Below are 27,049 nucleotides of genomic sequence, written 5' to 3' on the forward strand. Positions count from 1 at the left end.
AGTCTGCTCCAGTTTTAAACTTTAGGGAGGTCCTGGTCCACACCTGCGGAGTACCTGGTTTGGGGGGCCCGTTGCTGTCCCTGTCCATCTGGTCATATGATATAAATAGACTATGGATTTAGCCCACATGCATTTATAAATTATTCCAATTGGACTCTTAATATCTCACCTGGCACAGCCAAAAGAGGACTGGTCACCCCTCTGAGCCTGGGTCCTCTCTAAGTTTCTTCCTAAATTTCAGCCTTCTTAGGGAGTTTTTCCTAGCCACTGAAATTCAACACTACTGTGGTTTGCTCCTTGGGGTTTAAGGCCAGGTGTTTCTGTAAAAGCACTTTGTGACAACTGCTGTTGTAAAAAGGGCTTTATAAATACATTTGATTGATTGAGTGGTAGTAAGGCTCACAGAAATGCTATGTCAGTGGTAGTAAGCCTCACAGGAATGCTAGGTCAGTGGTAGTAAGCCTCACAGGAATGCTAGGTCAGTGGTAGTAAGCCTCACAGGAATGCTAGGTCAGTGGTAGTAAGCCTCACAGGAATGCTAGGTCAGTGGTAGTAAGCCTCACAGGAATGCTAGGTCAGTGGTAGTAAGCCTCACAGGAATGCTAGGTCAGTGGTAGTAAGGCTCACAGAAGAGTATAGTTGCCATTCCACCAACCTGTTGACATCTCTGCAAAACACCACCGGAACTTTGGCGTGAAAGTCAGACTCCACCTCAGAAAAGTGAGCTGAAAAGAGACCCAAAGACAACATTGCATTGAAATAAAGTTTAAATTCTCATTATTACTATTCATAATCTAATTTCCCAAATAGTATTATCACTGTGCATTAGATTACTGTCTATATACATTTTCTGTCCCTCATTCAAGATGATTAATATGCCCTTCCAAGTTGGAACAAGAACTCAGATCAACCCTGCTCTGCTCGGGCATGGAACAAAAAGCTCACTGTCTGGTACCACACAATCCTCCTCGTGCTGAATCTAGAGTTGCACTCAGTGCAAGTGTGGTGACTGTTCTCTCTTGGAGGACTGTATAACACTCACTGCTGTTCTTCAGGATTTCCAGCACTTGTATCAACACATCTGGTTGGGTCATCTAAAGAGACAAAAACAGCATACACCTCTCTTAGCACGGGTCAGGTTGATCATATTAAATGATAGAAAATTATGCATTTAGTAGCACTGACTTTGTGGATACTATTTTTGGGGGGAAATATGCTAGACACAAAGTGATGTTTTGATTTGCTCTTGATAGAAGTGCATCTACTAAATGAAAAACAAAAAAATAATAATTGCTTTTCTTTTTTGTGGCCCCAGTCTAAATGCCAAAGAACAAGCAGGAATGGTTGCACATTTCCAAGCGCATAGTTTCGATCTTGTCAAATTAGGTATTAATTTCATAGGACAAAATATGTATTTTGATTGGCTACAGAACCAACTCTTTTTGGATCTTTAGTCCACAGGAAGAAAAGATGAATGTGCCTGTTCTCTTCACAGATCAACGGCTCTACTCATACAGAACAATACAATGGAATGGTGCTCAGAACAATACAATACTTATACAGAACAATGGAAAGGTGCTCAGAACAATACAATACTCATACAGAACAATGGAAAGGTGCTCAGAACAATACAATACTCATACAGAATCAATTTCTGTAAGGCCACAATGATCACAGTACTCTACAAAACAGAAAATACAATAATTAAGCATTTAGAGGTGATACGCTTAAACTAGGGGACATCATCTTTTGTAAAATGTTGTTTTAAAAAGGCATGGGGGGGGGGGGGTTGTAGGTATAATGTCCAAAGAAACATCAGAATGAACAACATCAGTAGCTTCAGCCGACCGTGTGCTTTGTAAAATGCACGCTGCCACAGTTCTATTTGATGCCATGTTGCTTTCAAACAGCACCCTCAACTAAATGCTTTATTTAACAATTTATCTCCAGTAGCTTTCAGTATTTACTACTTAAAGTTTCACAGCAGGGAGTTTCAGAGAATGGCACAATAAAAAAGGAAAGAAATGTTTAGTTGAAACCACACTATCCATTCCTGCTATTTTAGTGAATTTAAGATGGACACTTATCTTTGTTATCCTAAACATTAACACGGATGAACACTAAACTCATACTACCAAAACTCATTAACGCCAATAGACATGAAACATGCAGATATTTTCAGGCTTCAGTCATTTCAATAAAAGGGAGAAAACAACTATGGGATCGATCTCTCATTCCAGCTTAAGCAATGAATTAAACATCATCAGGGCAAGCAAAGACATCCTGACCTAAGAGGTAGCCAGTACAGGTGAAAGGATACTTCAGGTTAAGACGGGACCAGCGTTGCCAAACACCAGGGCTAAATCTCAAATGTAACCCTGCAGCCTCCATAAGCAAACTGGAATCCCAGTCCAGTTAACTAGTACTAATCTCAGAGCCGGTAAAGTAAATCTGGCATTATGAAGGCACTCAACCCTAGGTCCTGTAAGTGGCCCAGGATATGAGTGCTTGCGTAATGCCTCAAATGTAACTGTAAAAATGTGCCACATAGTTGACACGTTTATTGATCGCTCAGCCACTCTGGAAGTCTCAGAGTGGTCAACAATGGGAATGAAAAAAAAGGTTATCTCACTCAAAAACTGAGTGATATTCCACAGGGGCAAAACCAATTTTATATTACCGTTTGTAGGTAGAAGTGCATTGATTAATGAAAACCTTTACAGCTTGAAAAATGTCTGACTTGTCTAATAAAGAAATTAAACAATTGAATAGAATTACAATAAAAACAATTTAAAAGAAACTTTTGGACAATAGGTTGGTACTAAATGCAAATAAAACTAAGTATATGCTACTTTCTAGGTCACAGAACCTAGCCGTGGATTACCCTAAAAGTAGTACCCTACATTTTTATTATATTAAATGCATAGATTTTTACAAATATCCCTAAAATTATATTAACACTCAAAACCAATGTTAGTGAGTTGGTGAAAAAGAAAAAAGTTTAAAACTGGTTTCTTCAATTGGAATAAATCATGTCTGTCACTTCAGCACAGAAAATATAGTGTGACCAACTTATGTTGTTACTAGAGTGTGATGTACTACATACGCACGGCACAGCTTCCATACTACATTATTTGGAGGCAGTCTGTTATTCAGCCTTGCGTCTCATCACCGGTGCAAATTCTTGCACGCATCACTGTCTGTCTGTTATATGCTTCAGTTGGCTGGGAGTCACTGACATCTATCTACAAGGGCCAGACATTAGTTGATGTTTTTATAAAAGGCGGTCAGGTAAAAATTATCTAACAGAAAATTATTTGGAAGAAAATGTTACCAAATATGCTCTTAAGAGTGGAAAGTGCTAGAGATACCATGGAAAAGAAAATAAGCTTATCTGTCTTTCAAGGAATGACAAAGAGTATTAAAATGTTCAGGCTACCAAAATGTTATCTGAACAACATTCCATTTTAAAAAGGAGTCACCACTTCTTTGGTGAGAAACACCATTGAAACACTGCGTTACAACGCTCAACTTCCAATGGTCTGACAGTTAGCCTAAGCCACCTAGGTCAACACAAATAAAATGTCTAAGTTAATTTAGAGATGTAAAACATTTAACTAAAACTATATACACTCACCTAAAGGATTATTAGGAATACCTGTTCAATTTCTCATTAATGCAATTATCTAATCAACCAATCACATGGCAGTTGCTTCAATGCATTTAGAGTGTGGTCCTGGTCAAGACAATCTCCTGAACTACAAACTGAATGTCAGAATGGGAAAGAAAGGTGATTTAAGCAATTTTGAGCGTGGCATGGTTGTTGGTGCCAGACGGGCCGGTCTGAGTATTTCACAACCTGCTCAGTTACTGGGATTTTCACGCACAACCATTTCTAGGGTTTACAAAGAATGAAAAGGTGAAAAGGGAAAAACATCCAGTATGCGGCAAAATGTGGTCGAAAATGCCTTGTTGATGCTAGAGGTCAGAGGAGAATGGGCCGACTGATTCAAGCTGATAGAAGAGCAACTTTGACTGAAATAACCACTTGTTACAACCGAGGTATGCAGCAAAGCATTTGTGAAGCCACAACACGCACAACCTTGAGGCGGATGGGCTACAACAGCAGAAGACCCCACCGGGTACCACTCATCTCCACTACAAATAGGAAAAAGAGGCTACAATTTGCACAAGCTCACCAAAATTGGACAGTTGAAGACTGGAAGAATGTTGCCTGGTCTGATGAGTCTCAATTTCTGTTGAGACATTCAAATGGTAGAGTCAGAATTTGGCATAAACAGAATGAGAACATGGATCCATCATGCCTTGTTACCACTGTGCAGGCTGCTAGTGGTGGTGTAATGGTATGGGGGATATTTTCTTGGCACACTTTAGTCCCCTTAGTGCCAATCGTTTAAATGCCACGGCCTACCTGAGCATTGTTTCTGTCCATCCCGTTATGACCACCATGTACCCATCCTCTGATGGCTACTTCCAGCAGGATAATGCACCATGTCACAAAGCTTGAATCATTTCAAATTGGTTTCTTGAACAGGACAATGAGTTCACTGTACTGAAATGGCCCCCACAGTCACCAGATCTCAACCCAATAGAGCAAAGGGGGTCAAACACAGTATTAGAATGGTGTTCCTAATAATCCTTTAGGTGAGTGTATAAGCTATGCAGAAAAGATAATGGACCTACAGTGGATATAAAAAGTCTACACACCCCTGTAAAAATGCCAGGTTTTTGTGATGTCAAAGAATGAGACAAAGATAAATCATGTCAGAACTTTTTCCACTTTTAATGTGAACTATAATGTGAACAACTCAAATGAAAAACTAAAAACTTCGAGGGGGAAAAATGAAAAATAAAAACCTTACAATAACCTGGTTGCATACGTGTGCACACCCTCTTATAACTGGGGATGTGGTGGTGTTCAGAATTAACCAATCACATTCAAACTCATTTTAAATAGAAGTCATTACACACCTTCCATCATTTAATGTGACTTTGATTAATCACAAATAAAGTTCAGCTGTTCTAGTAGGACTTTCCTGACATTTTCTTAGTTGCATCTTAGAGCAAAATGGTCTGCAGAGAGCTTCCAAAGCATCAGAGGGACCTCATTCTTGAAAGAATGATACCCACAGTGAAGCATGGTGGTGGCAGCATCATGCTTTGGGGCTCTTTTTCTTCAGCTGGAACCGGGACCTTAGTCAGGGTGGAGGGAAATACCAGGCAATTTTGGCACAAAACCTTCAGGCGTCCGTTAGATAGTTGAAGATGAAGAGGAAGTTCACCTTTCAGCAGGACAACGACCCAAAACACACATACAAATCCACTATAGAATGGCTTCACCAGAAGAAGAAGAACATTTTGGAATGGCCCAGCCAGAGCCCAGAATCCAATTGAACATCTGTGGGGTGATCTGTAGAGGGTTGTGCACAGGAGATGTCCAATCTGACTGATTTGGAACGCTTTCGTAAAAGAAGAGTGGGCAAATATTGCCACGTCAAGATGTGCCATACTAATAGATTCATACCCAAAAAGACGGAGTGCTATAATAAAATCAAAAGGTGCTTCAACAAAGTATTAGTTTAAGGGTGTGCACTATTATGCAACCAGTTTGTTGTGAGTTTTGAAATTTTTCCCCCTCAAAGATTTGTCTGTTTATCAATTTAATTGTTCACGTTATACGTCACAGAGGTGGAAAAAGTTTGTACATGATTTCTCTGTCTCATTCTTTTACATCCGAAAAACCTGGCATTTCAACAGGGGTGTGTAGACTTTTAATATCCACTGTACACATTACAAACAATCATCTGTAAGGACTAGAAAGAGGCTGCAGTCATTCAACCATGGGACTGCATGGGAGAAAAAAAATCTATAAAAAAAATATCACTGCCACCACAGCCCTCTGACATCAAAACCGGTAATGCAGAGAAAAGGTAACTCCATAGTAGTGATTATCCATTTATCTAGTTTCTTGTCGCACAAAATATTCTTGTCTCGAGGCGCATTCAAGTTGCAGTGCCATAGGCAGGAAACATGCACTCTGACATGCAGTCAATGCACAACAATGCAGTCACGGGAAAAATAGCAGTTAAAGGGTAGGTAGTGTGAGTTTTTACTCACCAAAGTAACAACGCAGTGTGGTCAAAGACGTAGTAATGTAGCTGTAGTCAATCTTGTTCCCTATAACTCCAAAAATAGTCAGGTATTATTATCTGATATGTATTTACTGATCTTCATATTTCCGGAACTATCAACAGTGCACGATTGTCAATGTCATAAAGACAGTCCACTAAGCACTAGTTAGCTTGAGCTGATTAATGTTCACAACTGGCCATACACTTTGCTGCTTTGATCGCATCATCCTGTGACATTTGACATCTCTTTATAGTTTGAATTTAATCGGCTTTAGATTTGGAATATACCTACTTTGGAAAGACTAGATTAGCTAGCCTTTCTGACAGCAACCACACTTGGCGCTGGGAAACGCAAAACAAGAAGGTTTTCACAGAAAGGGTTATAGTAACACTGACAGGCAACCCCACATACCAAAATTGGGTTTATCTTAAAATAAAAGCTTTCCCCTACACTGGTCAATGATTTAGGTGTTGTTTCTCCCTGGCTCTGTAATATTACTTAGCCCATGCATTATAAGACCAACTCCACATATTTCTTAAAGGAAAAGGTCTTACGGCACGGTCTGCATTTCTGTGGATTTACATGGTTGTAAGAAAGCAGATCGGTGCATCCCTAGATAAAAATGTATCAACTGTGTTGCTAAATACATATTAAAATTAGTATTTATCTAACTAATGATTAGACAAAGTGTTATACAGATGGGTAACTTCGTGCATCAGCATATTCATATGGCCAGTATAGTTTATCAGCTGCACTACAGGGGACAGAGCATTTTGCTGATAGCACATGGACTATGCGTATTGTATTGCTGTATTTGTATTGGTGTGCGCATGTTTTCACACTAAATGTAGAAATATTTAACAAAAATCTTATGAAATAATACTTGTAATGCAAAACCCCCCAAAAAAAATCTCCCTCAAAAAACTGTATATACAACATTCAGCTGCAACAACTTCAACCAGAAACATCCATCAGTTATCGATAGATTTCTAATATCTTTGTAGATGAATACTGGCCCACTCTGCCCAGCAGAGCTCCTTTGTTAGTTATTGAGCATGATTTACACTTAATAGGCCCTGCCACACCATCTCAATTTGGTTGAGAACATTGACGAAGAAGATTGACGAAGCGTTTCTACATTCGACTTCTATGTCATTTAGATTTATACTTGCTTGTTTATTTTGGATAATTTTCTTGCTATATGTCCATGTTGAGTTTCACACGCCTATGACTGTGCTTAAACTTAACCGCCCTGTTTAGCCTCACAGCTTTTATAGCTTCCTATTTTTATATCCCGTTTTCATTTTGTTTCTATTTTCTTCTTCTATGTTTTATTATCATTATGTTGTTTTTGATGAGTATTTTTATATTTTTGATTTCTCTTTGTAAAGCACATTTAATTGCTTCTATGTATGAATAGTGCTATATAAATAAACTTAATTCAGTGTCATTTTACAGACAGATGGCCCGACATTCTGATTACGAATTCTCAACTACATTCCAGAATTCATGGTTCCTTCAGTGATGGTAAGTCATCCAAATCTTTAGGCAGCAAAGCATCTCAAAATATCTCAACCAACACAGGGTCCAGAACAACATTTTTCACAGGTCATACTGGTGAGACCGTTGAGTCAGTTGGTTTCATCAGCAGATCATTTGGTTGCACTCCCCTAAAGTGTAAAAATATTAACTCGTCCAACACGAGGTTTAGTTATAGCCAAAACCCAATCCTTGACATATTTGAGTGTGATGATCTCACGGTTTGCCATTCTAAAAACGATTAATCATTTGTGAACTGCAAATTGCCAGTAAGGCCAGCTCAAAACAGAAGAGATAGATATATATATATCCCAGACAACCTCTAACACAGATAACCATTAAATTACACAGATCAAGCAAAGTAAAATAATCTGGGGACACATAATTACCAGATCAAACTACTACAACCCGTCCCAATCGAGAGAGCAGGGGAATAAATGAGACACGCTCTCAGGGCCTTGTGCCTTCTCAATAATCCCCCTTCTCCCAACAGTGCATACAACAGCTTTGCCATGCCATAAATCTTACACCTCACTCACAAGAGACCGTGGCACAAGTAGGCTAGCGGAGACAAAGATGGTTACAGATCAGACGATCCACCTCAGTCAGATTGTACAAGAAATATTCAGGTTGTCAAGCTGTCATTTATATATAAATTTCACTAAAACAATGAAACTGATACATTCACTTGCCTTGGTCAGAGCTGTCAATATTCTCAAGTTCATATGACAGTGTGGATGACGATTGCGAAATATGCATGTTGTACAGATTGATTAGACAAACCACAACAGTTGCAAACCATATACTAAACTAGTACTAAGAGATGTCTACATGGGGAGAACATTTATAGATCAACTGCAATGCAGTGGAACAGATGATTTGCATCTCTAAATCCACTGAAACTTAAGAAGCTATGGATAGAAAAAGCCTATAGGATCTAAACAACCCACCCTACAACACGCTATTAGTATTGTGGGTTATAGAATTGGCTAGAGTTGACATTGACAAAAAGAGATACAATAAAATTGCCATAGATTTTCATCAAGAATCTATAAAAGAAAAAGACAGACTACAGAACCTGGGACAAGAGAGTAAGGTGAGGTAGGCTACAGTTATAGGTCATAAAATACAGGTCAGGGCCCAAAGAGGGCCTTGTGTATTAAAGGTGGTCAAGTTTGAGTATAACTGGGTAATGACCCTGAATTAGTGCAGAACAAAGTTAATTAGATTGCTTTATTCATATTGCTGACAGTGTATGGTGTTTATTAATAGATTACAACCACATGCTTCAGGCTACATAGCGCTACAGCTACCAACCCATGCAAAAACACCACCTACCCCCACACAATATTTTACAGAAGGCATGAGGTTATTTGCTATTGATGCTATTATACTGATTTAATTTTGAGCACAAAAAAACTACTGATGCGCATGGAAAGAAAAATCGAGACCTTGGGACTAGAAGGTTCTATCTGCACAAAGCATAGTTCTGAGATATTGCGCATCAAAGTTTTTACATCCCAGATCTCAAAAAGTTTTTTCAATAATTACTTCTTAGCTAACTCATTAAGACCATCACTTTAAAGATGCCTAAAGTGCAGATGATCAAAATCCTGAGACATTAGTAAATCTGTTTTATGAGTGGGGTGCAATCGCAGATAGAACCTTATGGTTCTGAAATGTCTCAATCAAGATTGAGCAATAAGGTTCTAAGATTCTATCTGACACTACTGAATCAGAAATGTTTATTTGAATACATAAATGATAGAATAACACTATTTTACTGAAATGGAGTTGCAACACATCATGAAATACATTACAGAAATGTAATTTAATAGTAAAATGCTGTATATATCTCAATATATAATAAAATGAGAAAAACAGGTTTTATGATTGTGTTTATTCGTATTGTCAAACTTTTATTTAGATTTATGATTTATGATCATCTTGAACACAATTTATGATTCCATACTAGATTATCCAACTCTTAATTTGATATATCTCATTAACTGTTGTTTTAAAGCATGTTTAATCATTTTATTGCTTAATATTAACATCAAATGATAATTTAAATACTCAAACATATTTATATTAAAACATTTCATAACACAACACATTTAAATACTATAAATATTTTATAAACAAAAAGAATTCCATCTTTGAGTTTTCTTTTTCATTTTTTGCACAGCACTTTATAGTACTCCTTGTCTACAGCAGGCATGTATTTCAACATGGACTTTATATCATTCTGTTTGGCCTCTATTAAAGTTTAGTTCTTAGAGACCACCTTTGGTTTGGGTAGGTGGATGGAGGTTGGGACTGGGTGGACACTTCTTGTTTGTGCTTTTGGAGCCCTGATATCGACTGGAACAGGGGGCTGCCCATGAGTGGTGGAGTCATGCAGGCTGAATGGGCATTGGGTGAGGACAAGTTGGGCCACTTGAGCAAACGGGATCTGTTTGTATTGAAAGTTTCGAGCAAGATTAGAAATCTTTAAAATCTGTCTCTCTTATTTGAATGACAGTGTATGGGTGCTTTCGGTTTGCTTTGAGAAGGATGCGGTGGCCATTGCTTTTTCAATGTTGCTGTGCATATTGTCCACTTCCTGGACAGCTGAATGGCCTGGAGTTGAGAATGTCATGGTAACCTTTTTCCAAGTTTGTGTTTTTGGTCAGAAAGTCTGCCACTGCAAAGGACATAACTGAGTTGCGGTTTTGTGGCACACAACTGTCACTCCATGTTGAGATTTCTTTTGCTTCTGTGTGATCTTTCACCACCCTCTCCAGTCTCTTTACCAGGGCACTTGCAATGTCATTTCCACCTCTTCCTGACAGGGTCTCTGTCCACACAGCACAGTACCCTTTTCTGGTAACTGAGCAGTGAGATGTAAGGTTGTATATATTCAGCTTTCTTTTATAGAAGAAAGAACTGGTTTCTGCACGTGGACATGAAATAACATTCTCCAAATCAAAAGAAAGAGTAATCTGTTCTTTGTCATCTCAGTTTTTTCAAGCATATGCTTCTGGTGAGCTTTCTCATGCTCCTGACTTACTAAGCCTTGTTTGGCAGCTGCTCCATAGGCCTCACATGTGTCACACCTGTCTGACTTAAGGACATGGAAACTAAGATTGAACTTTGTATTGAATATGTACCTATAGAATGATGCTTTAACAGGTGTATCCCCATCCTCAATACATTGAGCTGTGTATAGGTCATACATCTTAGCCACATTTAGTGCTGAGTTAAGGTAATATCTCTGAGTTTTAGCACGGCAGTAATGGGATACCACTACAGGGAAGGAATTAATATGAGCCTGAACTTTCTTTGTCTTGACTTCATCCATCTTATTTTTGGCATGTGTCCCCCTTCCATCAGATCGTGGCGTGCCGGTTACCTTCTGTTTTTTCATGTGTACATTATACACAGGCTTTTGGCTGATAGCAAGTGTACCTAAGTAGAATGGCTTGCAAACTCTAACACTTTGACCCTGAACATTGAAGTAGTATTTGAATGTGTTAGCTCGCCGAGAGTCAGTGCCTCTTTCTTTAGTGTGGCACTCTGTTGTCATAGCTATGTAGTCATTTTCTATCCTGATTAAGTTGGTAGTAGTTTTCAAAACATATCACTCGTTCATCATTTGTTACATTGTTCATGCAGTTGAATTTGCAAGAGGTGGCACAGTTCTTTAATGTTTTAACATGTTTAGCTGGCACAGGTTTACCCGTAGAATTTGTGTTTTTTACCCTCCTGGTACAGTTTCCTAGGTTTAATTTTCTTCCATGAGGATGGATTGGATGTCCTCTTTTCGATTTCCCCCATCCACCTGCTCTTCGTATAATGGACCCTGCTCTTCAAGTAGCGGACCATTCCCTTCATTTAGAGGATGGAGAATATGATTGCTAGATGACACCTACATTTCAAGAAATAAAAAGGCTGGACTAGCGCTAATGCTAACTAGCGCTAATGCTAACTTTTTGACAGAATAACTTAGCTAGCTAGGGGCTTACCATATTGATGACGCCGATATTTCTACTTAGATGGTAGCATATTGCTGAAGGGTTAGGAATGGAGTTAGATTGTTTAGCCACTTACACTACATCTTCGTTGCTATCAGAGGGCTGAAACTCATTATCAGATAAATTACTGTCATTGTTAAACAAAGATGTGAGAACTTCATCTACTTTTAGATTTCTGACAGTGTTTCTTTTAGGCTTGCATGCCATTATTGCTGCCTAAACTAGCTTAACCTGAGTTCTGATTGGTGCATTTGTATTTTTTGCATGCTTGGGATTTTTTGCAGCTAGAACTTTATAGCGCCAAGTTGAAATGGGTTTATGCAGATAGAACTTTATAGTTTTAAAATTATTTTGATTAAAATGTACTTTTTTCAAAAATCTAACTGAACAAAAATATGAAGAACCAACTAAAGATTAATTATACATTACTTACTCATGTTTGACAAAAATGTCAGATAGAACCTTCTTGTCCCAAGGTCTCGAAATGTAAATGCTTTTGGAGTTTGGAGCATTGACACCAGAATATGAATTTTGACTTTGAAATGAGAATGCGTGAGAAGAAAATGACCCACTACCTGCAAAACAAAATATGGTGATGGATCTTTGATGTTGTGGGTATATTTGTCTTCCAGTGGTCCTGAGGCACTGTTCAAGGTTAACAGCAGGATATTTTAGCAACAAACTTGTTTGTCTCTATCAGGAGCCCGAAACTAGATTTCTCAGCAAGTCAATCACCCCAAGTACACACTGAAATCCATAAAAGTTAAGCTAAATGTTAACTGCAAAAATATACATTTTGTAACAGAACAGTCAGTCTCCAGACACAAATCTCATTGAAAACCGCTGGTTTGAACTGAACAGGGTAATCCACAAGCGGAGACCGAATGATCTAGAATTGAGGAGTGGTAAAAGACCCACATACAATGGGTTCTTCAATAAATAAATAAAAAATAGGAAACATCAGTCACCCTTGCACACTGTACAAAAAACAAAAGGGAGGGGGTGAAGACGGTACAAAAAACAAAGGGAGGGGGTGAAGCAAGCGTGCCGCACAAGCCCTGAAAAGTGAAGCCAAAACGTCTCGATCGCCCCCTGGTGAGTGGTCCCAGTATAGGTCATAAACCCCGCCCTCCCCATGTTATTCAATGGGACGCGAGACCAACTAAACAATTAAATTACCCTTCAAATATATTTTTTCCAAAGCTGGTTTCTGTCATTTACTGTAGTTTGTATCTCGCTAATGTAAATTCAAGAGATTGTTTTTAAAATAAGTTTGTTTTTAGTTAGTTATTTAATGCTCTAAAAACGGTGGTGTGACGTCGTGATTCACAGCTGTGAATGACAGCTATCTGAGCCGAGGAGCCACTGAATCTTCGGAGGACTGAGGAGATTGGAACTTTACATTTAATCTCTAAATTTCTATAATTGATATAATTTCACATGGACATAATTGGTTGTTCTACAGTACATTGTGCTAACCGATCTGGCATTTCCAATCGATCTTTGAATTTATTTCGGTAAGTTAAATTTATAAGCTATTTAATTAGTAAATAAATGTAATGGGCTAGCTAACGTTAGCTAAAAGACAACAAGCCTCGTTAATAGCCATGTTAATAGCTAGCAGGTGATCGTTAGCTAGAAGTTACCAATTATTTTTGTATTAGGCCTATTCTAAATTAAGGTTAAACATGATGTAAGTTAGGCTATAACATATCGTCTAGGTTTAACAAGCAAAGGTTGTACTGTACTTGGACTTGCGATTGATTACGGTATGCGCATTCTGCGAGGGAGAGTGAGGGCGGGGCACAGGGGTGGGGCCGTTGATTTCGCGGCTTTACTTCCTGCTCGCTACTGCGCATAACTACTGCGCAGAACTGGTCCCAAGATCACTATCTGCGCAGACGCAAGTCCAAGATGTCAGCGCCGTATCGGGACACTGGCGGCTTCCGTTTTCACCAATGGAAAAGAGCGAAAGGGCGTCGTCCATTTTTTTTACAGTCTATGGGGTGAAGACGGTACAAAAAACAAAGGGAGGGGGTGAAGACGGTACAAAAAACAAAGGGAGGGGGTGAAGACGGTACAAAAAACAAAGGGAGGGGGTGAAGACTACTAAAAACAAGCACACCATACATTTTGGGAAAACAGAGATACATTTTTTATTCCCATTAATCATTAAAAAACAATATATTCTGCATATAGGAAAACTACAATAAATGTTTTAATGTATAGGTTGTTGGTTTTTCCTTAAAATAATTCTAAGCAAAAGTGAAGAACAATGAGTGTCAGTTTGTTCCTTTGCTGGTGGTGTCAATGAAACATACAAGGTGAAACACTGCTGGATGACTGTTGGCTCCTAAACTGTAAAAATAAACCCACCTCACCAGAATTCAACTTCAATTCAATCCATCACAGTGCAAGATAACTAACTCCCAGTCTTGAATAGCTTCCATTCCTTTAAAACTGATCTAATGATTCAATTTGCACCCACTTTGCTGGATTTAACACTTGCACACTTTGAATGTATAAAACGGGCATCAGTGGGGAAATGAGGGGACAGACAAGACTTACAGTGGAGGGGTAGGTGACGTCAATGTTGATGTCACTTGTCTTGAAGGCAAATCGGGTGAGACAGGAGCCGTAGAGGCGAAGGGAACAAACTGGAAAAGAATCGAACCCAGAAGCCATTTATTTAAAAGCATTATACATAATTATGGCACACCAAATCTCTACCACTTACTTTACCCCCTTGGGAACCTTTGCCATTCAGCCTACGGATGAGTTTCTTGATGGAATCATAAAGTTGTGCTCATGTTCCCAGTCAAAAACTAGCATTTTTTTTATTAGGAGCAGATATGCTCACATGCAACTTCAAAAGTTTATAAACATGTAAATGTGATGCTTATCGTACACAGAGTGATTGTCAGAGGATTGATTTGAAATGCTAGACAATCAGCAAGGCAATGTAAAATATCAAAGCATCATGTGCTTTTTCAACGTCACCACTCACTCACTGTTAAAGAACAGTTACAGTAACAACAGTTTGCATTGAAACCAACTCTCCCCTTACAGTACACTCAATATACTTTTGATCACCAGCTAATAATTCTTTTAATATAAAAAAGCAACGTATGTCACAATGATTCCATATACTATTCAGTGCTAATTTTCACCCTTTAAAATAAATTGAGTGAACTCTAAAGAATTTGAGCAACCAGCAAAAATATGGTATTTAACTTGCCAGTTACTCTGCCAGGGTTTATTTCAGAAAAGACCATGTCTTATATTCCACTCACACAGCCTAAACACTACCAATTTAACCATGCCATGAATTATATGGTTTTATTGTATGCAAAGGGAATTGAGGAAACCAGGCCAATATACTTCTTTCCTGAAATGGACAGAGGCACTGGGGTGAACCAATCACAAAGTTTCACAGCCTGGCTTGTTGACATTCCTGGATGGGGAAAGTCAAAAATAAAATGGCTGTATGGATAGACAGTTTACCGGCAGTCAATATTTTTCCTCTTGCTCCGTTCCAGAAAAGATATTCAACACCAAACTGTAAAAATACATGTTCATTTATGATATTACACTATGCTATTAGAAAGCCAATGAATGCTGCCACTGCCTATGATCCATGCACAGGCACAAATCCCAACCAATACATTTATATTCATGGTTCTCAGTGTGTAATAATACAGGTTCATTCATGTCCAGATTATATAGTTATTAAGCTAGGGCTTGGCTTGCAACTATAGTAGAACATTTCCCAAACAAAGCCAATGAGGCTCTAAACATAACGTTAAAAAGGTTTGTGCACTCACAAAAGTCGATCATCAGCAGTTTGCAAGTTTCCACTGTCTCCCTGCTTTCATGCAAATACTTTTGGTGAGATTAGAATATGAAAATAACTACTGGTCAATAAATATACCACTACAAAAGCAGATAAATTATGGAGAAGTCCTGAAATCTATTTTTTTTGTCTTGCTACAACTTTTCGATTTTGGTATGCGTGTTTGCAACAAACACCATGTCCGATGCTTTACAGAATCGTCCAAAAAAGGGAGAGCTGGTTACCTGAGAGGTGCTGCTGTATGATCGCCTCCATCTTAGTGACTACTTCCTGGCGCACCAGGAAGTCCAGGTCGGAGATGCCGTGCTGTTGGGCCACGTGGATGACGGCGGCGTCAACAGCTCGGATCTGGGCTGCAGATGGGGCAGGCAGTGCCCTCAGCTCGTTCTCCTCCTGCTTCTCCTTGAAACGGCACAGGAGAGCCGAAGGGTACAAAGGATGAGTTAATCCAAATCCATTCTAATGGCCTTGGCAAACTGGGGAGTTTTCTTTTTAATTATTAGAACATTTCTGAAAATAAATAAAGTTGCTAACTTTTTCTCTCACCATGATGTTCTTCTTGTGCCTTTTCTCCTTGATGTGTTTGTGCGCCCCCTGTACGTTCTCAATGTGTACAGAACACAGTTTGCATAGATACTGGTAGTTGGGATAGTCTGGAGATTGCTACAGAAAACAAAAAAGAGAACACAAAGAACAGTAATATGGGTGCCTCGCACCTCAGCCCAATGTAGACATGCAAATGACCCAGAATGGTTCACACATCACCACATGCCCTTCCTCAGCTTAAGTGTACCATCCAGTACACCGGTATGGAAGCATCTGCATTCGTTAGGTTCCGCCACTTGTTCAGGTTTTTCCGTTCATTTGTCACCAGTCTGTATGTCTTGAGCTATAGACTATTAGCATTGATAGGGTTTTGCCTGTTTTTTGTGAAAGTCCTCAGCAAGCAGCAACAGTTCGATACAATTTTTATATAATCTGAAGATTTAAGTTGCTTTAAGTGGGCAATATAGGCATTTAAAGTTCACAGACAGAAACAAACGTATTGTTTCTGCTCACCTTGATCAGTCTATGTATGTAGTCTCTGTAGAGGCGCTCCTCAGCCTGTCTGAGACCCAGCTTCTGTTCAGAGGTCATGTTTCCACCCTGACCCGTCTCAGTGACCCCTGACCCTACACCAGTGACCTCCACAGCAGGCTGCTTTGGGCCCACCAAAGCACCTGCCATATCACCTGCGAACAAGCATGCGCACATACTTCATTTAAATACTACATCAACGTAAAATACACATAGGACCAACTGGACTGGCTGATACTCTGTCTAACAAAATGTTTGGAGACAATTAGAATGTCACACAGATTTATTTCCTTTCCTAAGTATGTACCAGCCTTATCATAGACAGGTCACAGCAGCGAATGACTGCTATGGTAATGAACAATAAAAAAAAAAGAGGAAAGTATAGAATAACACACCAGGTGACTTCTTCACTGGACCTGGTTTGGTCTGTGGAGTAAGGCATTCTTCAGATGAGGAGGCCACCGTAGCCACCCCTGTTCCTCCACCACCAGGGTTGCATTCTGTAGCCAATGAGGGCTTAGAATCACCACCCTGCTGGAGCTGTCCTCCCAGTCCAACCTTCCCCTTCACCCTCTCCCCAGAACTGGTCCTCCCAGTCAGTCGACGAGGCTTCACTTTCCCTGGGTCTTGAGGGCCATTTGTGGAGGCCCTGGATGCTCCTGTCCCACGCTTACTGCCTTGGGTCTTGTCGTCTTCTCTGGTTGTGGTGTTCTCCTTGGTCTGACAGGCCATGGCAAGCTTGGGGCCAGGGCTATCTCTCTGCCCTGAAGCCTCTTTTAGGGGACTACTGCTGGCAGAGGATGAAGCTTTGGCTCTGGCCTCACAGCGAGAGGGCTTGACTGATTTTACGGGGGAGGTTGTCCCCTCCATTCCTTGATCCCGTCTTCTTCCTCTCTCACTCGGAATGAAGCAAACTAGTAACTACTCGGTTCAAAGGATGATCAGAAGCTAGGAAAGCAGGCAGTCCAATGAAAACCTGGATTGATTAAAATAATGTATTGTTGTCATTGCCTAAATCGACCCTAGAAGAGTAAAACAGCTTAACCTATTAAACAATTGCACATTTACTACAGGTTAAAAGAACTGAGAAAGTAACTAGTAGCAAAGTGTTGCAAAAGCCTGATCAAAATAAAAGCTAGTGCCTACAAACAGGGAAAATACAGTTTGTCCAGTTAAGGAAATTTAAAAACGACAGTAACTGGCTAAGTTTATTGCAAAGAGACATTAACTATGATGAAACGAAAAGAGTTGAAAAGCGGAGGAAAAACATAGCTAAAACACAAATTAAACGAAACTCAACACATCCCGAAAGGGGCCATCACTATAGAAGAAAACATACGGGACTTGTTCCAATAAGTATAAACAACAGACCGAACTGAAAATGTCGTGCAACTATCAACCCGACTTCAAAGCCAAATGTTTGTTTGCTAGCTAGCTACATAACTTAAGTGAAAGTAGCTGATAAATTGCTAGCCAGATAGTCTGCTAGCGGCTACGTACAGTACGCTGTACTACTGACAATTGTTTGACTAGCTATACTGCTAACTAGCAACCTAAAAACCTATGTAGCACAGGCACGAAAACATTTCCGAAACGAGTTCACAATACCTTACTGTATTAATATGCAGGTTTTAGCACCCCAAAATTGTGGCTATATCACCTTCATCTTCCTGCTTTGTATTTTGGTTTTCTAATCCACGGCCCTGATCAAAACAGCTACCATAGCTGGACGCCATGTTAATATCTGGACAGGGCATTATGGGTATCTTTATTAAAGTGCAGCCAGAGGGCGCATACTCCAAGCAGTCGATTATAACGACAGTACAGGTTCTTCTGCTTCAGCTTGTGTTCGAATATTTCTTATTTACAGTAAATCAAATCAATGTATCATTATTGAGTTTGTAAATGTTTATAAACTTGCTCTCTAATTAATTTCACAACAAAGTTTGTTCCTATTTTAATCAGTCTTGGTTCACAGTGGATTGGCACCTATTTCTTTCGGGGTAACCAACAATTAATCTAAATTGATGTACTTATGAAACTATGCATGCATTGCTTTGACCAAACCCCACACTTAGAAGACATAAAAACTCACTGATAAAGGTCAGGACTTTATGCAGGGCACATGTCATACTGGAACAGGAAAGGGGCTTCCCCAAACTGTTGCCACAAACTGGCCCCAGACCATTATCCCTCCTCCACCAAACATTACAGTATGCATTCCGGCAGGTAGACTTCTCCTGGCATCTGCCACACACATTTCTTCATCAGACTGCCAGATAGTGAAAAGTGTGACTCATGACTCCAGAGAACTTTTTCACTTCTCCAGAGTACAATGACAACGTGCTTTACATCACTCCAGCCGATGCTTGCCATTGTGTATGTAGATGTGAGGCTTGAATACAGCTGATCGGCCATGGAAACCCATTTTGTGAAGCTCCCAATGCGCAGTTCTTGTTTCTGATGTTGCATCCGGAGGCAGTTAGGATCTCTGTGGTGAGTGATGCAATGGATGATAGACAAGTTAGTTTGTGAGGTCAAGCACTTTGTGGCTGGGCTGTTGTTGCTCCTAGATGGTTCCACTTCACAATTATAGCACTTGCAGTTGACCGGGCCAGATCTAGTAGTGAAAAAATTTAATGAACTGACTTGTTGCCAAGGTGGCATCCTATGACAGTGCCACCATTAAAGTCACAGAGCTATTCAGCACCCACATTGTACTGCCAATGTTTATCTATGGTGATTTTATGGCTTTGTGCTGGATCTTATGCACCTGTGAGCAATGGGTGTGGCTGAAACACTTGAACTCAATAATCAGTAGGGGTGTCCACATTCTTTTATCATAGAGGCAGATGGATGACCAACAGATAGATGAGCAATTCAAAAAAAGATTACAATGGAAATAAGTAATGTATCTGTCTTCATGATTGATAGAGACAAATTAGTAGATATGGATAGATGACAAATTCATAGAGATAGATAGACAACTTATTCCTATCCATAGAGATAGATTACCAACAGATAGATAAATAATCAATTCAAAGAGAGAGGTTAGAAATTAATTGAGCTAGAGAGATGATTCATATGAATCCATAGTGATAGATACATAACCAATTCATAGAGATAGACTACAAATTAATTGAGTTAGGTAGATGACTTGTATCAATCCATAGAAATCTGAATATGTTTTAATTTAAATAATTCAATCTATCTCTACGATTCCACAGAGATGACCAGTTCATAGAGAGTATTCTATTTATCTCTATGAATTGAATAAGTCAGCTATCTATCTTTATGAATACATAAAGATAGATTGATGACCAATAGATAGATGACCAATTCATCTAAATAGAAATTTTTATCTGAATAAGTTATATATTTATATGATTCCTTAAAGATAGATGACCAGTTCAGAGATAGATGACCAGTTCATAGAGATAGAGTTAGGTCCGGAAATATTTGGACACTAACACAGTTTATAATTTTGGCTCTGGACGCCACCACTATGTATTTGAAATAAAACAACCAAGATGCAATTGAAGTGCAAACTTTCTACTTTAAATCAAGGGGTTGAACAAAAATATTGTATGAAACGTTTAGGAATTGCTACAATAACAGTCCCCTTATTTGAAATGTAATTGGACAAATTAACACAATCTTAAATAAAAATGTTAATACTTTGTCGAGAATCCTTTGCAGGCAATGATTGCTTGAAGTCGGGAATGCATGGACATCACCAAATGTTGGGTTTCTTCCTTTGTGATGCTTTGCCAGGCCTTTACTGCAGCTGTCTTCAGTTGTTTGTTTGTGCCTTAAGTTTTGTCTTCAGCAAGTGATCGGGTTGAGATCAGGTGACTAACTCTGCCATTGCAGAATATTTCACTTCTTTGCCTTAAAAAACTCCTGGGTTGCATTGTCCATCTGTAAAGTGAAGGACTGTCTAATCCACTTTGCCGAATTTGGCTGAATCTGAGCAGACAATAAATCCCTATACACTTTAGAATTCATCTGTCTGGTTCTGTCTTCTGTCACATCATTGTGACCCAATGCCATTGGAAGCCATGCATGCCCATGCCATCACACTGCCTCCAGCGTGTTTTACAGATGATGTGGTATGCTTTAGATCATAAGACATTCCAAGCCTACTCCATACATTTTCTTCCCATCATTCTGGTACAGGTTGATCTTAGTTTCATCTGTCCAAAAACGCTGTTCCAGAACTGGGCTAGCTTTTTTAGGTGTTTTTTGGCCAAATCGGGCCTTTCTATTCTTGAGGTTTATGAATGGTTTGCACCTTGTGGTGAACCCTCTGTATTTGCTCTTGTGAAGTCTTCTCTTTATGGTAGACTTGGATAATGATATGCCTACCTCATGGAGAGTGTTCTTCACTTGGCTGGATGTTGTGAAGGGGTTTCACTTTGCTATGAAAAGGATCCTACGATCATCCACCACTGTTGTCTTCCATGGACGCCCAGGCCTTTTTGGGTTGCAGAGATCACCAATGCATTATTTTTTTTCCTCAAAATGTAACAAACTGTTGATTTGGCCACTACTAATGTTTTTGCTATCTCTCTGATGGATTTTCTTTTTGCAGCCTAGGATGACCCGTTTCACTTACATTGAGAGCTCCTTTGACCGCATGATGTAGGTTCACAGCAAAAGCTTCCAAATGCAAATGGCACACCTGGAATCAACTCCAGACCTTTTACCTGCTTAATTGATGAAGGAATAATGAAGGAATAGCCAACACCTGTCTATGAAACAGCTTTTGAGTCAATTGTCCAATTACTTTTGGTCCCTTGAAAAAGAGGGGGCTACATATTAAATAACTGTAATTCCTAAATCCTTCCTCCAATTTGGATGTGAATACCCTTAAATTAAATCTGAGAGAATGCACTAAGCCATATTCATTATTTAACTGTAACCTTTTTTGGTAAACAGCCAAAATAACAAAACTTGTTTCAGTGTCCAATTATTTAGAGACCTAACTATAGATAATACTACTGGAATAGGTAATCTATCTATCTTTATGAATTCATAGAGGTAGATAGATTAACAAATAATAGAATACGTTTGTTTCAGAATAAGTCATCTATCTACACAACTGTTTAAAAGTTTGGGGTCACTTAGAAATGTAAAATGAGCAAGTGCACAAATACATTAGTGTTTAGTTCACTGGGCCGAGTGCAAGATGTCCTTCAACATCTGTGTTCTTTTGCCCATCTTAATATTTTCTTTTTATAGGCCAGTCTAAGATATTACTTTCTTTGCAACTCTGCCTGACCAGCATCCCGGAGTTGCCTCTTCGCTGTTGAAGTTGAGACTGGTGTTTTTCATGTACTATTTAATGAAGCATGCCAGCTAAGGACCTGTGAGGCACCTCATCACTTGGTGTTGAGACTGGTGTTTGGTGCCTGAGTACCTGAGAGACAAGTTGAGGTTACATCTTTATCTTCATCTAGCCTTAACTCCGCATGATTCCACTTTTTCTATTCGAGTCCTTTTCAACCGGGGACTTTTATTTTGAAGGCAGTAATGTTTTGTTGTCTAGCATCATATAGCCGATAAACCGTAAAAATGCTTTTCTCCGTGTTCACATTCCTCTTTATTATATTTAGTCTAAATGAGTCCAAACAAAAAGATTTTTATACGTTTAAAGTTGTTAACAGCAGAGGAAGATTAGTTTCCTTGGAAAAATACAGAGGTTCGGTAAGTTTGAAACTCGACCATAACTTTTGCATGGAAGCCAACCGTTGTATATATATGTGCCCTTTCTTTACCGGTGAATGCATTCTGCAGATTTTCTTTTGTCAAGATGTGTTTTATAAAAACAGCATGTTAGTGTCATTAATACAATTAAATCTCTGTCAATAAACTCTTGTATTTGGCATTGGTTTACTGTCTGTATACGTGGCAACTGTTGGATCTGTCTTGCAAGACTAATCTAAAGTAGAACCTAACACGATAATCCTTTATAGGGAACTATTATTATCTTGATCATGTGTATTTGCATATAATGCAGCTAGCTAGCCAGCATTACGTGGTTCCTTATTTATTTTTGCTATAGACCCCGCCACAGTTTGATATAGTAGATTTGACGTCTTCGGGCAAAATTCAATTTGTTAAAATTTGGAAACGTTCATGTATTGTAAACTTAATTGTGTGCAGAACACATTCTATAGACCAGATGTTACAATCGGCTGCAGATTACAATCAGATATGGAACTCTGTTTTTGCACCAACAATGTTGTTCCCTTCATTATTAATATAAAAAATATTTCTGACACACCTTCAAATATAGTGCAATCAACAAACCCGCTTGTTAAACCAGAGCTCAGAGAATACAATGGATGTATCAAATGCCGATCGTAATTGATAATTTGGGTATTACATCAAGTAGGCCTATTATGAGGCCGTCTTTTGGTGTGCTGTTTTGTTGTTCATATCAATGTGCTAACACCCTTCTCAGTGCCCTTATACATGCCAGGGGATCATCCACAAGTACAAAAAAAAAAAATTCTGGTTAAGGGTTTTTAAGAATAATGCCTAAGGGTTTTTAAGAATTGGCCTTGTTTTTTTTTTTTACACAAATTACATTTTCCTTATATGCCATTTCATTCAGTTAAACTAAACTTATCGTTTAAATAAGGCATCTCACTTGGCATCTCAGGTCTGAATCAGTCCCATATTGTTAGTGGAGGATAAAGTCAGAAATGTTTCAGCCTTTGAGGACCGGAATTGAATGGCCCTGCTATACAGTGTCTTTCTGAAAAACAAGAATGAAAAATGTAATTAATTACATTCAGGAACTGAGTTTTTAAAGTTTGTGTGCATATTGCTAGGGGTAGTAGCAGATATAATACAAAGGATTTTAGAAGGGCCATCTTTTATTGTCTGTTGTTAAACCTGTGTTTGTGGTTATGCTTGTCAACGCACAAGCATCCTGTTTGCCATTTAAGCAGTGAAGTAATACAAGCATTTTAAAATAACAGTTTAGCACTATTCATGGTGTTATGTCTTTGTGTCATTTTGTACAGGTTTCCCTGGTGGTGAATGTGGCTAGTGACTGTGGCTTCACCGAAAATCACTACACAGAGCTGCAGCAGTTGCAGAGGGACTTCGGGCCGTCCCACTTCAATGTCCTGGCCTTCCCCTGCAACCAGTTTGGCCAGCAGGAACCTGGCAGTGACAAGGACATTGATGCCTTCGTCCGGCGAGTCTATGGTGTCTCTTTCCCCCTTTTTAGCAAGATCGCTGTGGTGGGCACTGGGGCCAACAATATCTACAAGTACCTACTGGGTGAGTGGATTGGTGGTTGATGGCGGAGCCAAGTATGCAGACAGTGCATTTTACATATAAACATAAACCTCTACAGTATTTTCTGTCCCCTCCACCATTATTGGCGTACTAATGAAGATGACCCAAAAAGGCTGTTTAAAACAATTAATGTAATGAGCAACATATATTGAAATTGATCAACTGAAATTACACACTTCATACATATGAATGTATTTCTTAAATCGTTTGGTAGAAATATTAGCCCATGAAGTTGCACTGAACTGCATAGGCAACATTTGGACACATGTTGGCCACAGATACGTTTTTAAAATAATGGTTGGGGCGTGGGTTAGAGAACAAGTCAATATCTGGTGTGACCAATATAGAGTTGATCAGGCTTTAAACTGGAAAGTGCTGACATACATGTCCATCCAGAGCATTCAAAACATGGTCATTGGGTGACTTGGTGAGTATGAAGGCCATGGAAAAACGGGGACAGTTCCAGCTTCCAGTCATTGTGTACAGATCCTTTCTGACATGGGGCCGTGCATTTTCATGCTGAAACACGATTATGTGTTAACGCAATCTCTGCAGCTGTGAGGCCGGTGGTACACAATTCCAATACTGTCTGAAACAACATTGGAGTCAGCTTTTGGTAGGGCAGTGTTTCATCAACACCAGTCCTTGAATACTCCCAAGTCCCAACAGCATGGATTTTTGTTGGGCAAACACATCCAAATCAACTCAATGACTGCATGGTTATTAGTTGACCTGTGCTTGGCCAGAGCTACAAGAAACGTCTGTGCTGTTTGGGGTACTCGAGGACCGGAATTGGGAACCAGTGTGGTTAAAAAATTTACATTTCATTATTGGGCTAGATCTCTGGTGGCCATTGCAGGCTCCCTGGAGATGTGACACATTTGTGGCATTGTGTTTTGCACATGACTGGTTAGTTGTTGTCTTTTACTGTCCTGAGCGCAAGGTACATCTGTGTAATGATCATGCTGTTTAATCAGCTTCTTGATGTGTCACACCTGTCAGGTGGATTATTTTTGGACCAACACTTAACATGTATTGTGTTTATATTTTTGTTCATTGTGGCTAGCTAATAAAAAAAACATTTGAAACACTAAAATCTTTTTCTACTTCTCTGAGATAAGTCAGAACATTTATTACACTACTACTAAAATAATTTTAAAGCAAACCCACTTCATCAAGTTAATATTTATATTTCATGGAATTTCCACTACTTTTTTCTGTTTTTATTATTTACAGATGTGTCAGGTAAAGAACCTGACTGGAACTTCTGGAAGTACCTCATTGATACAGATGGGAAAGTTGTGGATGCCTGGGGCCCCAGCACCTCTGTCAAAGAGCTCCGACCCAAAATAGCTGAAATGGTACGGAATATCATCCTCAAGAAGAAAGAGGAGCTTTAACCAAATAAAACCTCAAGACCTTAGATGACAATCTATTTAAGAGGATCCTATGTAATTGAATGTCACTCAGAAAACACCAATTAGCATCATAGTCCAAGCACCAGATGTTATATACAGATTACTTCTTTATTTTTACTATTTTCATTGTAGAATAATAGTGAAGACATCAAAACTATGAAATAACACACGGAATCTTGTCGTAACCAAAAAAGAGTTAAACAAATCAAAATACATTTCATATTGTAGATTCTACAATGTAGCCACCCTTTTGCACAGTTTTGCACACTTTACGTTCTCTCAACCAGTTTCCTGAGGTAGTCATCTGGAATGCATTTAAATTAGCAGGTGTGCCTTGTTAAAGCTGAATTTGTGGAATTTCTTTCCTTGCATTTGAGCCAGTAATTTGTGTTGTGACAAGGTAGGTTTTGGTATATAGAAGACCATTATTATGTCTGTACTGTAGTAGTCCATATTATGGCAAGAACAGGTCAAATACGCTAAGAGAAATTACAGTCCATTATTACTTCCAGACATGATTGGCTGTTTGTCCGGAACATTTCAAGGACTGAGAGTTTCTTCAAGAGCAGTCGCAAAAACCATCAGTCACTTTGATAAAAACTGTATCTCTTGAAGCCACAGGAGAGGATGTCTGACAGTTTACTCTGCTTCAGAAGATATGTTAGAGTTGGCATCCTTAGAAATCGGCAATTGACTGCACCCATTAACTTTTTAATAAGTTATCTATGACTGTATTACTGTACAAAAATCCTAATTTGGATGCACTGACCAAAAGTGAATACTCGTCTGTAAGGCTCGCTGCAGATGTTAAATTCCCATGCTGTCTTTTTAATTCAGTTTTTAAGTCTTCAGTATAAATCAACATTTCCTTTAGTAGTTGATGTGTCAGAACAAATTTTTGTTGGGTGAAGTCTGTAAAGCTAATTGCATATAACTCAGTTACATGACCTTCAGTGTGGACATTTATGGACAACTAAAGAACTTAAAACTATTATCTGCAGCTAATGCAAGAAAAGCTGCCTCTGTTATTGTTTTACTGAAAAAACCTTGTTGTGTCAAAATATCAAAGTTGTAAATCAATTGTGTTTTAATGTATTTTGATCTTATGAAATAACCCTAAAGTGCAGGGGCTGTGTGCCATCTTTGTGAGAACAATCAACAGTCTTTTTCTGTTCTTTATGATACAGTAGTCATTTTTTATTGATCTGCCTGAAAAACCTTCTCACCTTTAATGACTTAAATTTCATGCTTGTACTTAATTGGAAAAACAATGTATTGTGAATGCCTTTATAAAAGTATTTTCTTTTGTATACAAAGTTGCAAATGGTACATTTATTATAGTTAATTTTGGTTTAACTTGCAAGGAAGGTTTTCTCTACTTGAGTTGTTAAATAAAATGTTTTTGGCCCATCCAATAGTAACTGTCCAGTGTGGAATTGTTATGCATTCTTTTAATATATTTAGTTGGTTTACCTTTACATATCATTTTACTTTTTTCTCTGGGTTTGTCCTGCCCACAAGTTAGAGCAGTGTGTTTTATATGTCCAATACAGGACTGTTTCTGGGAAAGACATAGCACAATGCCTGAGCCAAACAGCATTTAGGGTTTAAACCACCTAGTTTATTGTGTGTGCTAGATCCTTTGAATTTTGTCAATGGAGTGTTTTTGTGCTTTT

The 27,049-nt window shown here is 38.9% G+C and overlaps 2 protein-coding genes across 9 annotated transcripts in view; one reads left to right on the top strand and one right to left on the bottom strand.

The window, feature by feature from the left end:
* tut4 (terminal uridylyl transferase 4) overlaps positions 1 to 18,380 on the bottom strand; it is a 33,311-nt gene extending 14,931 nt beyond the window's left edge. For 3 of the 8 annotated variants that reach the window (XM_010872474.3, XM_010872470.3, XM_010872475.3), the window contains exons 1-8: positions 18,247 to 18,379; positions 17,034 to 17,614; positions 16,621 to 16,793; positions 16,096 to 16,224; positions 15,786 to 15,963; positions 14,277 to 14,365; positions 1,043 to 1,094; positions 656 to 725 (exon numbers count right to left, since the gene is read on the bottom strand). In XM_010872474.3, coding sequence (XP_010870776.2) covers positions 656 to 725; positions 1,043 to 1,094; positions 14,277 to 14,365; positions 15,786 to 15,963; positions 16,096 to 16,224; positions 16,621 to 16,793; positions 17,034 to 17,508 — 1,166 coding nt within the window. In that variant the 5' untranslated portion in view covers positions 17,509 to 17,614; positions 18,247 to 18,379. Of the gene's footprint in view, positions 1 to 655; positions 726 to 1,042; positions 1,095 to 6,138; positions 6,157 to 14,276; positions 14,366 to 15,785; positions 15,964 to 16,095; positions 16,225 to 16,620; positions 16,794 to 17,033; positions 17,615 to 18,246 lie in introns of those variants that run through there. The other 5 variants (XM_010872477.3, XM_010872473.3, XM_010872472.3 and 2 more) reach the window with 4 other exon arrangements.
* A 3,799-nt stretch (positions 18,381 to 22,179) lies between these two features.
* On the top strand, positions 22,180 to 26,788 carry gpx7 (glutathione peroxidase 7). The gene is made up of 3 exons (XM_010872482.3): positions 22,180 to 22,347; positions 23,676 to 23,937; positions 25,192 to 26,788. The coding sequence occupies exons 1-3, from the start codon at positions 22,216 to 22,218 to the stop codon at positions 25,353 to 25,355; spliced, it is 558 nt and encodes a 185-aa protein (XP_010870784.1). The 5' UTR covers positions 22,180 to 22,215; the 3' UTR covers positions 25,356 to 26,788.
* Positions 26,789 to 27,049: the final 261 nt, after the last annotated feature.

This window comes from Esox lucius, chromosome 8 (genome assembly GCF_011004845.1).
Source record: "Esox lucius isolate fEsoLuc1 chromosome 8, fEsoLuc1.pri, whole genome shotgun sequence".
In the NCBI taxonomy this organism is placed as follows: domain Eukaryota; kingdom Metazoa; phylum Chordata; class Actinopteri; order Esociformes; family Esocidae; genus Esox; species Esox lucius.

Coding starts and splice junctions, on each gene's coding strand:
- gpx7 (XM_010872482.3), top strand. CDS start 22,216: ATGCTTTTCTCCGTGTTCACATTCCTCTTTATTATATTTAGTCTAAAT. Junction 22,348..23,675: donor TGGAAAAATACAGAGGTTCG/GTAAGTTTGAAA, acceptor CATTTTGTACAG/GTTTCCCTGGTGGTGAATGT. Junction 23,938..25,191: donor TATCTACAAGTACCTACTGG/GTGAGTGGATTG, acceptor TATTATTTACAG/ATGTGTCAGGTAAAGAACCT.